Here is a 15,587-nt window from a genome sequence, read left to right on the forward strand (position 1 = left end):
AAGGGAAGAGAACCAGGCTCCCTTGTGCAGACACATTCAGAAATGCTCACCCACACACTGAACAAAACAACCCGGAGGAAAACACTTTAGGTCCACTGCTACAGTTTGTATTATACAGAAAAAGTTTGAGTCACAGTAAAAAAACATAACATAAAATAGAACTGTTCTGAGCTACAGTTCCTGAGATCAAGCAGGTTCTCACCTTACAGTAGTTACCATGTGAACCCCTAACTGTATTCCTTAAGGAATTTGGGGTCCCAAGGGGATCTGTATTGCATCCAAAAGATTTCAGCCAATACTGACAAATACTTATTCAAGTATCTTGAGAAAGTAAATTTGAATCTAATTTTCACACCTTTCCTCTACTGAACTGCTCAAAGACAGTGTCTGATTTGGGAAATATGCAGCCACATCATAGAAGCATACATAACAGCTACAAGAATAAGTACAACCAAAAAAACTCGTCTTACGTTTGTCAAAATGGATGTATAGGTTTTGTGATATCTGATTCACTACAGAAAGTAATTTATGCTTGGCAGACATGAATATTTAGAATGTCCTGTTTTATTATCTGTTTTATCTAAGTTCTAGTTTTGGTTAAAAATTATCCATTTTAATACAATAATTCCACTTAGTGCTTTGTACATAATATTTCATACATAACTTCATATATTTTTTATACTGCAATAAGGAAACAGTTTCTATAATCATTAACTCTATCTCAGGACAACTCTTGAAATACTTTGAAACTTTCTCATATGACAGCAATATAAGATTTTTGTTTCTGAAAATTCTGTTTACTTTGTGGTTATAGATATCCTTTCATGGCTTTAGGGATAACTCTTAATTACTGAAGAATAACTGACTTGCCCATTATTGGGGCAATGACGGCAAAAGGAAATCTGTACTGGTAAACCCAACTCAACCAGAATGTCATTTAGTACTCTTAGTCCAGTTCAGCTAAAGCTTTTACTATGAAAGACAAAATGTTACGCATTGTATTTTGTTGTGGTGCTTCTTGGCATCCTGGAAAAAGGGGCTGGTGTGGGAGCCTGGTGTCTAGGGTCCTTGCCTTGCATGTGCTGAAATCCCATATGGGTGCTGGTTCTGCATCCCGGCTGTTCCACTCCACTTCCAGCTCCCTGCTTGTGGTCTGGGAAAGCAGTACAGGACAGCCCAAAGCCTCGGGACTTTGCACTGGCGTGGGAGACCCAGAAGAAGTTCCTGGCTTCGGATCGGCTCAGCACTAGCCATTGTGGCCACTTGGGGAGTGAATCAGCGGACGGAAGATCTTTTTCTCTGTCTCTCCTCTCTGTAAATCTGACTTTCCAATGAAAATAAATAAATCTTTTAAAAAGTTTTAGGAAAAAGCTTCTGAAAGTTATGAAAAAAATGTTTTGAAGTAATGGGTAGGCATATATTAGTGGATCCTGAAAAGGTGAGCACCGCGTCCACTTCTGGCTTTAAAGAAACCAAGAGAAGAAGTAGGACTTTATTATCCCCACTCAGCATCATTTTCAGTGGTGCAGTCTGGCTTACACTTATTTCTTACAATTGTATTAAAACTTGAGAGTGAAACAAAACAGCAATGATTGTTCTACTCCTTAATGTGCTCTCTCATTTCCAACGTTTGTTTTTTCATGGAGACTAACTTCAGTATATGTAAGTCACTGGTTTGAACTGTTTCACAATGTAGAAGTAACACGTTAAACAATTTTTGATTTCTAGATATAGACTCTAATTGTTATGAACTTCTCTTTGCTTTTTTTTTTTTTTAATTTGTTTTTTTTTTTTTTTTTTAAAGTAGAGTTACGGAGCAAAAGGAGAAAGTTTTTTTCATCTGCTGGTTCAATCTCCAAATGGCTGCAATGGTCAGACCTGGGTGGGTCCATAGCCAGGAACCAGGAGCAGCTTTCTGGTCTCCTATGCAAGTGTGGTGGGCCCAAGCACTTGGGCCATCCTTTGCTGCTTCCCAGGCCATAAGCAGGGAGCTGGCTGGGAAGTGGAGCGGCCGGGACACGAGGCAGTGCCCACAGGGGAAGCCAGTGATGCCTGTGTGGCATGGTTAGTTGCATGGCTCTCCATAGATCTTGCTGACAAGAGGTGTCATTGCCGTTCCTCTTCTAACCCTTCCCAAGGAATCTGGAGATGAAAAGGACGCTTCCCTCCCCACTCAATGGTCCAGCCATATGTTTGGGAAGAGGAACTTCCAGGAAGTATCTGCCCTCTCAAGGGAGCACTTCTGTCCTCTCCATGCCTTACTCTGTCCCAGCTAAGGGTGAGTAGTTACACTGTCGGGTGAGAGTCAGGACAGCTTGGTGTCTCAAATACATTTCTCTATTAGCTAAAGGAACCAGGTTTGGAAGGTACTTTTGTTTTCAGAACTGCCTAAGTGCCAAGCATTAGTTTGTGCCACAACCTCCATGTAGTATGAATGAGAGAGAGAGAGAGAGAGAGAGAGAGAGAGAGAGAGAGAGAGAGAGAGAGAGAGAAAGAGAGAGAGAGAGAGAGAGAGAGAGAGAGAGAGAGAGAGAGAGAACGTTACTTACTTTTTACTTATAACAGAGATAGTTAGGTATATTGGCAAGCTTATATGCAGATGGTTGGATCAGGTTACTCAAGGCTTGCTTTAATAAATTGACTCTCCCATTCAATAAGACAACCCAAGAATTTGTTTCATTGAATCGTCAAGTGATTTTTATTGCATTTGATTTTGCTATTAATTAGGTACAGACTTTGGCATGTTGGCTCATCTCTGGCTGAGCTGAGAATGTTCCTCCAGCCTTTAGCTCATAATATGTATTACACCTTCCACCCTTTCCCACAGGGGTTCCCTTTGTCCCACACTCACTAATTTTTAGCTCTCAATAAATAATTTTGAATTACTATATTTTATCTTTATGTAATGATTAAACTATTGTTGTGGTTTTACTTTTTTCTCTTTCGATATAAAGATCATTACAGAATTCAGAAGATTATGCCTTTTCCCTAAACTTTTAATCTATGTTCTCACATTTTTACAGATCAGTTCTTTATGATTCCAGAGGAAATAACAAGTGCCTAAGAATAAGGTGTAGTGAGAGGCAGGCAGAGTAAGCAACAATTTTGCTACATCAGGTGACACTTCCTAGACCTTGGGGATGTCCAAGTAAGGATGGGCTAGCCCCTCGTTAGGATGCCCTGGAATGGATCTGAGTGCCAAGCCTGGGATTAGAGACAATGATCTAGTCTTATCTGTGACTGAACGGTTTTTACATACTTGTACAAGTTGGGTAAAAAATTGTTTCGTAAAGTATAGATTAGCAAATTAAGCTGCATATGCATTTCTTGATGACATTTTTAAAGATAACTTAGAAAGCGCCCTTAGAATTTTAACAAATCGGTAGTCCGAATAATCAATGCTATCAATGAATGGAAACAGTTACCTGTCTGGAAAAAGACTCTCGATATGATTGTCCGACACAGCGGGCAGGGAGTGCTTGCAGGGTTGTCTTTGGCCAGAGTCCGTAAGCAGGGCTCACAGAAGATGTGGCGGCAGGGGTAACACATGTAAGGGTTGAAATAGACATCCAGACACACGGCGCAGATGTAGCTGTCCTTTTCTTCTGCACAGTCATTGTCTTCATCTGTACTCATGTCATTACTCAAACTCTGCAAAACATAGAACACGTTTCCTTGGTTCATCGTGAGGCTGGTTTCCATGACAAAGAACAAAACTACTTCTGTGACACAGTCAGGGTAACAGAAATGTTACATTTCAAAGTGAAAAGAATAGGATCTATGGATTTGTGTGAAAAAAAAAATCCTGAAAGCTAGTTGTTCTTTTCAACATTCTAACACAATACGCAATAGTGAAGCATTCTGAAATGTAATAATTATACCTCTATTTCTAAGCAGGATTAGTGGAGTAAGTCAGGTGTAACAACCAGTGCTAGGATTACAGACTTTTTTTTTTCATATTTTGCACTTCTATTAAATAAATAACACTGGGGCCCGGCGGCGTGGCCTAGCGGCTAAAGCCCTCGCCTTGAAAGCCCGGGGATCCCATATGGGCGCCGGTTCTAATCCCGGCAGCTCCACTTCCCATCCAGCTCCCTGCTTGTGGCCTGGGAAAGCAGTGGAGGACGGCCCAATGCATTGGGACACTGCACCCGCGTGGGAGACCCGGAAGAGGTTCCTGGTCCCGGCATCGGATCGGTGAGTACCGGCCCGTTGCAGCTCACTTGGGGAGTGAAACATCGGATGGAAGATCGTCCTCTCTGTCTCTCCTCCTCTCTGTATATGCGGCTTTCCAATAACAATAAAATCTTTTTTAAAAAAAAATGACACTGACAAGGTTAAAGAGTCTTAATATGAGATAATTCAACGTTTATTCCAAGTGCTCTCTTAAGACCTTGGATATGTGATGTTTTTCTCCTGTAAGGTTCTCACTCCATATAGGTTACAAGCTATACAGAATTCTGTGACTGAGCCCTAGTGTGTAGTGCGTAGCTGGGTCGCTGAGCACACAGGGAACCACACGGATTCATCCAGTTCTTGTGCTGGTGGTGGGGGCAGAGGGGAGGGCAGGCCATCATGGGCTGACCTCAGACCTTGACCACCTTGAAATAAAGGAGGTAAGTCAGTGATGGCACTAACGTGTCAGTGATCATTGCCTCCTCTATGCTGACAGAACATCCAACAAGCCTAACTTGGCTGTCAAACGCTGCACTTTCCCCCACCATTCAAGCCATACTGATCATACCTAGCACACACACCTCAGATATCCACAGAAGGGGCACTCACTCCACCAGGCCACAGAGGCAGAGTTCAAACATAAAAACCATCAGAGGAGAAAAATAAAAAGTGCTTCCAGAAATGACAAAGAGCATACATGGAGAAAAACATGAGTAAGAGAGAAATTATGATGTCCCCAAAGGAACACAGCAACACTTCAATATTAGGATGTGAATATGAACAGGCTGACAAAACTGTTAGAAATAAAGAATTCAATATGCCAAATAAAAATAAGAGTGGAAAGCCTCAACAACAGACTAGATGAGGCAGAAGAGTCTCTAAGCTAGAAGACAAATCTGGAAAAATTAGCCAAAAACATAGATGATCAGCCAAACAGATTAAAATGAGCCAAATAAATAGACTAATACAAAGCAAAGAAATGAGGAAACATGAAAATAGTGCTCAAGATAAATGAGATACCATGAGCAAACTAACATACATTTCTTAGGGATTCCTGAAAGGTGTGGAACGTGAGAATGGACTAGAAGGCTTATTCAGTGAAATAATAACTAAAAACTTCCCTATGAACAAAGAAAGGGGTATCTAAGTCCATGAAGCCCACACAGACCCCAATAGGCATGACCAGAAAAGATCTTCACTGCAACATACTATAATCACACTTTCCACATAAAAGTCTAAAAAAAATTCTGAAATCTGCATAAGAGAAATGACAGATTAGTTACAGAGGATCACTAATCATTCACAGAGCTGATTTTTCAGCAGAAACCCTACAGCCTAGGAGAGCATAGAGACATAACACAGGTCCAAAAAGAAACTACCAAACTAGAATCCTACATTTAGCAGAACTCTCATTTATATATGAGAGTGAAATACAGACATTCAAAAGTAAGTTGAAACTGGGAGAATTAGCCACAGCCCATTCAGTCCTATAAATGATGCTTAAGGATGAGCTACTTACAGAATACAGAATGACAATTACCACAATGAAAAAAAAAAAACCCACAAAGGCAGAAAATCTCCAAGTAAAGCTAAAAAGGCAGTCCAAAGCAAAGAATGAGAATATTCATGGAAAATGGTAGGAACAAGTCATTTCCTCTTCATAATAACCTTGAAGGCAAATGGCCTATACTCTCCAATCAAAAGATACGGACTGGCTGAATGGATTAAGAAATAACACTCACTTGTTGCGTACAAGAAACACAAATCAACAAGCATACACACAGACTGAAAGGGAAAGGATAGAGACAGATGTTCCAGGCCAAGAAAAAGGAAAAACCAGCAAGTGTAGCAACTCATATACCATACAAAACAGACTTTATGAAGAGACAAGGGCATTAAATAATTATTAAGGGATCAATTCAGCAAGACGAAATGACTGCTGTAAACATTTGTACCAAATGTCAATACACTTGGTTCTATAAAATCATCTTTAATGGATTTCACTGGAGATATAGGCTCCAATGCATTAATAATGGGCTTTCATTAGTGTATAGATAGACCAGACAAAAAGTCAACAAGGAAACAAAAAAGATATTTGATATTATGAACTAAACAGTCCTCTCGGATACTTTACCGAACATTCCATCTCACAGCTGCAGAATACACATTCTTCTCATCGGTCCATGGAACCTATTCTAGAGGCGATCATATGCTAGGTCATAAAGCAAGCCTCAGATATTAGAAAACAGTGGAAGTCACATCATGTATCTTTTCTGACCACCAGGGAATGAAGGTGGAAATCAACAGTTTACGGATCCCTAGAACATGTGGCACACATATGGAGATTGAATAACACACTACTGACTGAACAGAGAGTTATAGAGGAAATCAAAATATAGATTAAAAACTTCCTGTAAACAAATGAAGATGATGGCAAACATATCAAAATTTAGGGGAGTCAGCAAAAGCGGTATTAAGAGGCAAGTTCATAGCAGTTAGTACCTATAACAAGACATTAGAGAGATATCAAATAGAATCTACCAAACAATCTACCAATGTTTCTGAAGGATCTAGGAAACAACAAAACCAAATGATAATTAGTACAAAGAATTAAAATACTGAATAAAAAATGTGAAACAAAAATTAAATGGCTGTTATTTTTATGTAACAAATAGCATTAACTCAACTAACCAAGAAAAGAGGAAGAACACTCAAAATCTATAAAATCAGAGATTAAAAAAGGAACTATAACAACAGACACACAGATATGCAAAGAAGCATTAGGAATTATTACAAATACCTATATGCCAACAAGCCGAAAACTGTAAAAAAAAGCCATCAGATTTCTGGATGCACAGAATCCACATAAACTAAGCCATGATGAAAAAAAAAAAAATCTAAAGATGCCAATAGCTATTACAGAGATTGAATCACTAATAAAGACCTCCCCCCCAAAGAAAAGCCCAGGACCAGATGGCTTCACTGCTGAATTCTATCAAATTTTTCAAGATGAACTGATTTCAATTCTTCTTAGACTATTCAAAACAAGTGATAAAACAAGTTTTGAAAGATTCCCTCCCTATGAGGTCATAATCACTGTAATTTCAAAGCCAGAAAAAGATACAATAGGCAACTAAAGCAAAAAGTAATCAAAGTGGGATTATATCAAGCTAGGACGCTTCAGCACTGCAAAGGAAATCATCAACAAAGCGAAGAGGTAGACAGCAGAATGGGAGTAAAATACATGCAAACTATGCAACTGACAGAGGATTTATAGGCAGGCTCTATAAAGAGCTCAAGAAACTTGATAACAAAACAATGCAGTCAAGAAATGAGCAAAGGACACACACAGTTTTCAAAGATGAAATACAAATGGACAACAGGCATGTGAAAAAATGTTCAGGCTCACTAGCCACGAGGGGAATGCAAGCAAAATCAATAAGGTTTAACGACACTCGAGTTAGAATGGTTATTATCTGAAAAGGCAGAAAGCAATACATGCTGGCTAGGATGTGGAGAAAAAGGTACCCTCATTCACTGTTGGAAATGTAAACTAGTGCAACCACTATGGAAGGCAGTATGTCTGAGAACAGAACTAACATATGACCCAGTCATCACACTCATGGACATTTATTCAAATGAAATGACGTTAGCACAAGAAGTTATATCACCATGTTTATAGCCACCTCAGTTCACAACAACTAAAATGTGGAATCAACCCACATGACCATAAACTGATGACTGGATTAAAAAATTGTGGTGTGCATACTCTGTTATATTAATAAACCATAAAAATACAATCTTATCTTTTTGCAACTAAATGGGTCCAACTGGAAACCATTATGTTTAGTGAAATAAGCCATAATCCCAAAGACAAATACCATATGTTTTCTCAAAAGACAAACACCATACGATCTGTGAAAACTAATGTACAGAAAAATGTAATCTGTATGAATAAGACTGACATCCTGGGATTTCATTATCACTTAAGCTTGTATCAATACTCTTGAGGAATAGTAGGGTTGTTGTTGTTGTTATTGTTGTTCTGCGTGTGTTGATATCTTTTGTTAATGGAGTGTTAATCCTGTGACTGCAAAGTGAAATGAAAATACGCCATCATTCCGTAAATTAGCCAAAAGAAAAAATAAAAAAGGATGGAGGAGGTTGGATAAGGAGTGGAGAGGAGTGACGGTAGAGTGGAAAATATTACTGTGCTCCAACATCAGTATTGGGAAAAATATGAAATTTGTTCACTTTATATAAATAAGAACAAAGTTAGGATCCAAAGAAAATGAACAATATCTCAGAAAAATGCAGGGGGAAGTACTCTCAGAAACAAGTATGTGGAAACCAAAAATTATTTTGCTTTCCCAAGGATAAAAAACATTAACTTTCCAAATGGGATTTCACTGGCTATTTCATGTCAAATAGTTTCCAATGTTATTCCTTGTCCAAACAACTTTTTTATTTGCTCCTGTAATTTTTATTTATCTTGTTCTGTCTCTTCTAATAGTATGTCAATATACATAAAGGGGAGTGTCTCAAAGCTACTCACACTGATCTGTTGAGATCTGGTGAGCGAATGAGCGAGTGAATGGATATGTTCTAAAGTTGATGCCACTACTCCGTAGACCCTGACTTACGGATGTTCTCAACTTCAAATTTCTCAGCTTATTCTCCTCATCAAGCAATGGCAAATATCTGGGGGTCAACGGGAGTAGTAATCTTGCTCATCACTAATGGATAACTATTACTAAATTGCACATCCCAAATTCGGATCTGCAATTTTGGATCTATGTACTTCCTTGCCTGAGTTTTATTTCATAACGCTAGCTGATTCTGTTTCTATTAGACACTCAGTATGTGCCTTGATGTTTGAACTTAACTTTGAAGAGACCCATTGCATAAAATCGAGCAAAATTTGAGGAACCTCTTAGTTTTCCAAACTGTGAACCATGTATTTGTGCAGTTTCTTTCTATGATGTATTTTATACATACATAGAAGGCAAAATGACTAGATTTCACTAAAGTATAATCAAGAGAAATAAAAATTTATTATTTAATTGCACATTTCTTAAAATGTGGGAGTTTGAAAACAGAAAGTAAAGTTAGAATTGTTCATCCTGTATTTGAGTGTGTTCATCAATCCACAAAACAGAAATTACACATACAAAGACCTTTGCGATCCACAGTGTTTTAAGGGACTAAAGCAGTTTTCATTAATCCAGGAACTGCACATATCTGCTATAAAATCTGTTATGCATAAGGACTACAGATTATGCTGAAAACAGATCGACTGGATTTTCATTTGCATATGCAAGAGACACAGAGTTGCTGAGTTTTTGTTGGACAGATAAATATATTTTAAAAGACCATTCATTAATGCATCGATATCAACACTGAAGGAGTCATGTGATGAATGTCTCTAAAAAATCTCTGTCTACTTAATATTTACATTATTACTTATGGAGACAGCCAAATGTTTATCACAAATACCAATGAAGGGACAGGAAAGATAACTGACTTGTTAGGAACCCTCATAATCCATTGTGAAAATGGCTATGCCATTCACACAAAAATTAAAGTAGGCTAAACTGTATGAAGAGTCGAAATTTTAAAAGATGGCCAGGGACCCCATGTCCCCTATACATAGGTCATTAGCTGGAATCTAAGATTTGAGACTCTTATTAGTTAAATGACCAAGGGATTACTACCCCTCTCCCAATGTCAGCAGACAGCTATCACCAGCAAGAAAGCAGGGGAGCCTTGGCGCTCAGTGATGGGTCTAAGGTGTGATACCCAGGACCAGACAACCCAAAGACCTCAGTCCCCAGATCAGTGCTTGCACACTGATCCTCTAAACTGATCTGGTACCAGGTGGAGTCATGAACTCTGTTGGGATTGGCCTTTTACCAACCAAGGTACTGCCTTCACTATCCTCCTCCAACTTCCGGCAGCTGGAAGAGTACAACTTCAGCTACTAAGGAACAGGGCAAAAAAAGAGTTTCAGTGTTGCCTTATACCTGAGTGCCAAGACTGCTTTGGTGAGATGTGACACAAGATAAAATCCACCGACCTTTATCCTCAGGATAGTGCTCAGATATGGAACTTCCAGGAATGTTCTAGAATCGGGTAGAGCCCTACACTCAGGTGGGTCAGCCTCACACAAGCCCACCTCATCTGCAATCACCAACATGGTCTCTTTAGCCTGTGGGAGTTTGGTGGAAATCTTAGCGTTCATAGCATGACTTATTCTATTTCTCATACCAGGTAGCACCATACAGAGTTTAATTTTTTGCCTTCTTGGGAGAATAGGGAGACCAGCAACAATCCATTGCACAGAAACCTGGGGTTAGTGACACAGGAACCTGGGAGGCATGCTGCTTGATGGAGGCTGCTGCTGCCAGGATCTCAGTCATTCCTCTGTCACCGCTGGGACCCAGTACGACTTGCACAAACCCAACCGTCATGGACTGAGTACTGGCACTGGGAGTTGGTTCCAGTATGTGGGCTCTTATTCAACCAATGCACCCTTACTGGGACTGAGAGGAGTGCCCTAGGTTACTGCTGCTGCTGCCAGCGAGAAGAAACTGGGAAACTTCATTAGAGTGTTCACCCTGAACTAAAGACAAAAATCCTACCACAGTAAATACAAAATCTTCAGGAAAAAGCATTTACTATGAAACTCATCCTTCACAAATGATCAAACAGCTGACTTACCAGAGCACTGAGCATATATACAGAACAGGAAATACAAAAAAGCAATGCAACATGAGGCCCCGCCAAAGAAAAAAAATTAATAAAGTTTTGAGACACTTGTAAAGGAAGGGTATTGAATTCTTTATGAAGCATTTCATCAAAGAAATGGTTGCAGGGATCTGCAGCGATAAAAAGACACTAAAGACAGTTTAATGAAAGCATGAAATAATGTAAAAATGAAAAAGAAATTCAACAGAGATAGAGATCTTGGAAATAAAGCAAACCCAGAAAAAAAAAAAAACAACCCTCTCTGGAACTCTTACTAGAGTAGGTTGAGCGTATGAAACAATATCTGCGCTTAAAAACAGGTCCAGTTTAATTTTAAATGTTAATCTATTTGAAAGACTGAATAAAAAGAGTCCACCAACTGATTCATTCCTTAAATAGGCATAACTGTAGGGAAATGGCCAGGATCCAGGAACTCTATCCTGGTTTCCGACATGGGTGGTAGAGGTTCAAGCACCTGGACCATCATCTGCTGCTTTCGCATGCATGTTATCAAGGAAGCTAGCTTACAAGTGGATAACCCAGGACTCAAACCAAACCTGGTATGGAATACTGGTACTGCGAGTGCAGTCTTGATGCTCTCTGCTGTGATGCTGACCCCTGAAGAGGGGTCTTAGGAAAAATCTGAGTCAGATAACCCAAACAAATTAATTAAAGAAAAAGGAACACAGCCATTCTAAGACATTTGGAGCAGCACTGACAGAGCAGATATCTGGATTTTGGAAATTCTTAAAGGCAAAAAGAGTAGCAAGAACACAATCAATTCCAAGAAGTAATCACTGAAACCTTCCTCCATTATGGGCATCTCTTTACAGAAAGCTCAACTCACCCAAACAGACATGACCAGGAGAGATCCTAACCAACACACAGCTCAACTCGCCCAAACAGACATGACCAGGAGAGATCCTAACCAACATACAGCTCAAATCACCCAAACAGTCATGACCAGGAGAGATCCTAACCAACACACATTATAAACCTCAAAAGCACAACACTACAGTATAGTGAGATCCTAACAAGTTAAAGTCAAAAGCACATGTACTATTGAAAAGAATTTTTTGTTTTAAAGCAAAAAGCTCACAGACCAATAAGGGATAGAATGATACGGTTCAAATTCTAAAAGAAAAACAGTAAAAGGAAATCACCCAAGAAAACTACACGTAACACAGACATATTTCATCAATGAAGGAAAACAAAGACATCCAAGGCCAACCAAAACTAAGGGAACTATAAAACTGTAACACTACCAGCAAAGGAATAAAGAATCTGACCTAACCAATACAACAGACTGCCAAAACACAAAAAAATGAATGAAACAATAAAAAAACTATAAAGATTAAATTTCTATACAAATTAATCACCAAAATTGAACCATAAAACCTGAACAGAACAATAATGAGCTTGATCAGAAATAAAATGTATCCTAACCAAAGAAATGTCCAGGACCAGGGAGCTGCATTGCTGAATTCAACTGAACTCACATCAGTTCCTCTTCAACTACTCCAAAAACCTCAAAGGAAGATTCTTACAAACTCATCCTTTGAAGTCAACATTATTTGGTATGATATTATATGATATGAAAACCAAAGAAAATCAGAGACCAATATCTTTCTTAAAGACAGGTGCAAACATTTTTTGATGAAGAATATTTACTTGAAAGACAAAGTTACAGAGAGGCAGGCACAGAAAGAGGGAGACAGAGAGGAGATATCTTCCATGTAAAGGTTTGCTCCCCCAAAAGGATGCTAAGGCTGAGGCTGGCAAGGCTGAGGCAGGTGCCTGGGTGCCGTCCAGTTTTCCCACATGGGTGGTAGGGAGCTAAGCAATCTGTCCGAATGCCACTATTTTCCCAGGCACATGAAAAAGGAGTTGCAACAAAAGTGGCGCTGCGGGTCTGGGGTGGTAGCCGAGTAGCTAAGGGCCTGGCCTCACAAACACCGGGATCCCACATGGATGCTCATTCTAAACCCGGTGGCTCCACTTCCCATCCAGCTCCCTGTCTGTGGCCTGGGAAAGCAGTAAAGGATGGCCCAAGGCTTTGGGACCCAGTACCCGTGTAGGAGACCAGGAACAATTTGAAAGCAGGAACGCAGAGCCTCTTCAGATTCAAACTGGCTCATGTCCAGCTGTTGTGGCCACCTGGGGAGTAATCAAAGGACAGAAGATCTTCCTCTCTGTCTCTCCTCCTCTCTGTGTATCTGCCTGTCTAAAGAAAATAAATCTCTAAAAAACAAAGTGGAGCTGCTTGGACATGAACCACTGCTCATATGGGATGGCAACTTAACCCACAAAGGATTATTCAACATAATGCAGCATAATTTATGATAGAGATGATTGGACATACACAATTTAATAAACCTAATATATCAACAGAATGAAGGATAAAATAGCCACACATAATTTCAATAGATGTACCAAAAGCAACTGATAAAGTTTAACATGTATCCACGATATAAAAACAAACAATTACCAATCAGGTATATAGGAACATACCTTGCAATAGTAAGAGCTATATACGATAGACCCATCACTAACATCACACTGAATGGGACAAAGTTCAAAGTGCTTCTACTAAGATTTGGAGCCAGGTAAGGATGTCCAATCTCTCCATTATTATCAATACGGCACTGGAAGTTCTAGCCAGCAAAATTAGGTAACAGGAACAATAAGCATCCAAGTAGGAAAAAAGGCAGTCAAATCATTCCTGTTTGCAGATGACATGATTCTATATAGTCAGAAACCTGAAGAACTGATGATAATATTTTTAATACTGGTAAACAAATTCAGCAGTTGCAGGAAACAAAATCAACACACGCAAAAATCAGTATCATTTTTATAGGCCAACGTTGAATCTGCTGTGAAAAAAAAGGTCAACTTCACTAATGATAGCCAGCAAAACAACTCACTGGAATAAGTGCAACCCAGGATGTGAAAGACGCTGGAACTGAAATGTACAAACATTTATGAAAAACTTGAAGAAGACAAAACAAATGGGAAGAACTTCATGTTGGACTGGAGAAATTAATATTAAAATGTTACAGCGCTCAAAGTAAGGCAAACATCCACCAAAAAACATTGTGCACAGAACTAGAGCAAGTAATCTTAAAAATCGTGTGGAAGTAGAGATAGCTCCAAACTGCCAAAGCAATACTGAGCAGAAAGAACCAGGCCATGGGGCTGGCCATACCAGCATTGTGCTACAGTGTATTCATAAGTCCCTGTCTGCGATGCTGGCCATCCCACTTCCCCTCAGTGCTAACAAGTGCATGAAACAATACTCAAATCACTAACAATCAGGGAATTGTCTATCCAATTCACAAGGAAGCGTGATCTCACTCCGGGAAGAATGGTTGTCATCAAAAGGCACACTAACCAAAGCAGGCAAGGGTATAAATGGATGGAAACTCTTCCATACCATTAGCCAAAGTGCAAATAGCAAGAGCCAGTATGGAAAATGGTATGTTGGTTCATCAGAAAAGAAAAGGCTCCAAAAGAAATCAGCTAATAAAATACACCTTCACTCCATTTTCAGTGCAGCACTGTTCATAATACTCATTATGCAATCAGGCTAGATGCCCACTGATGGGTGAATGGATTAAGAAAATGTGATATAAAAAATAAAAAAATACTTAACCATTAAAAAGAATGAAAGCCATCTGCAGCAAAATGGTTGAACCTGGATGTCATCACATGAAGTGAAATAAGTCAGACACGAAACACTGGTACTACATGTTCTGTTTCACATGTGGTAGTTTTAGAAAGTTGATATGAAACCTTACCATAGTCATTACTAAAAGCTGGGAAGTGTAGGAGTATTGGGAAAGAGTGTCTGAATAACTGGAACAAAGACATACTTAGAAATATTTCTGTGACAGAGTCCATTTGGGCAGCTATAACTTATAGTAATGAATTTTACTCTATACGGGGAGCTGGAAGGGAAGAACTGGGAGTTTTCAATGAAAAAATGACGACAAAGGAAATACAAATGCTACAATTATTCAACAATTAATGAGTCATCAATTAGGCTCACTTGACCACTCATCAGAGCCACTTGCACTGCCTGTAAGCCAGGTGCTGGTTCTATCCCCTGAGGTTTCTCATTCAACAGTCTGATACTTGTTAATAAAGTTCCACCAAGTATTGATCGCTATTTGTTTGGGAATCAAACAAAAACAAAAAAACAAAAAAGATTTGTATTGCTTCACACATTTCTGTTGGCTTCACTGATTTCTTGTAAAATACAGTCTGGGAACACCTCAAAGTTTCTTTAGGTTTCTTTTTTCTTTTTTCTTTTCTTTAGGTTTCTTTAGAATTTCATTCTTTTTAATGGCTGAGTAGTATTCCAGAGAGTGGATATATCATAGTTCCTTTATCCATTCCTCTTCAATGGGCATTCGGGGTGTTTGCATGCCTTCGCTATTGCAGACTGTGCTGCTGTAAGCTGTATCTTGAAAATAGGACGCTGGACTTGCTACCATCATCTGTACCTACAATGTCAGGATACACTTAAATAGCAGAATGTTGTTGAAGGACTATACTATTGTAATAATGTGGGAGAAATCAGTTTGAGGGGGTGGTGGGACAAGGAGGGTAGGAGGAATCCCTGAGTCTATGGAACTATATCACAGAAAATTAAAAAAAATCAT

The 15,587-nt window shown here is 39.2% G+C and overlaps 1 protein-coding gene across 1 annotated transcript in view; it reads right to left on the reverse strand.

The window, feature by feature from the left end:
• The window catches only part of RNF180 (ring finger protein 180), a 101,617-nt gene that overhangs the window by 22,054 nt on the left and 63,976 nt on the right, over nt 1–15,587 (reverse strand). The window contains exon 4 of the mRNA XM_058680006.1: nt 3,426–3,651. Coding sequence (XP_058535989.1) covers nt 3,426–3,651 — 226 coding nt within the window. The remainder of the gene's footprint in view (nt 1–3,425; nt 3,652–15,587) is intronic.

This window comes from Ochotona princeps, chromosome 23 (genome assembly GCF_030435755.1).
Source record: "Ochotona princeps isolate mOchPri1 chromosome 23, mOchPri1.hap1, whole genome shotgun sequence".
Classification (NCBI taxonomy): Eukaryota; Metazoa; Chordata; class Mammalia; order Lagomorpha; family Ochotonidae; genus Ochotona; species Ochotona princeps.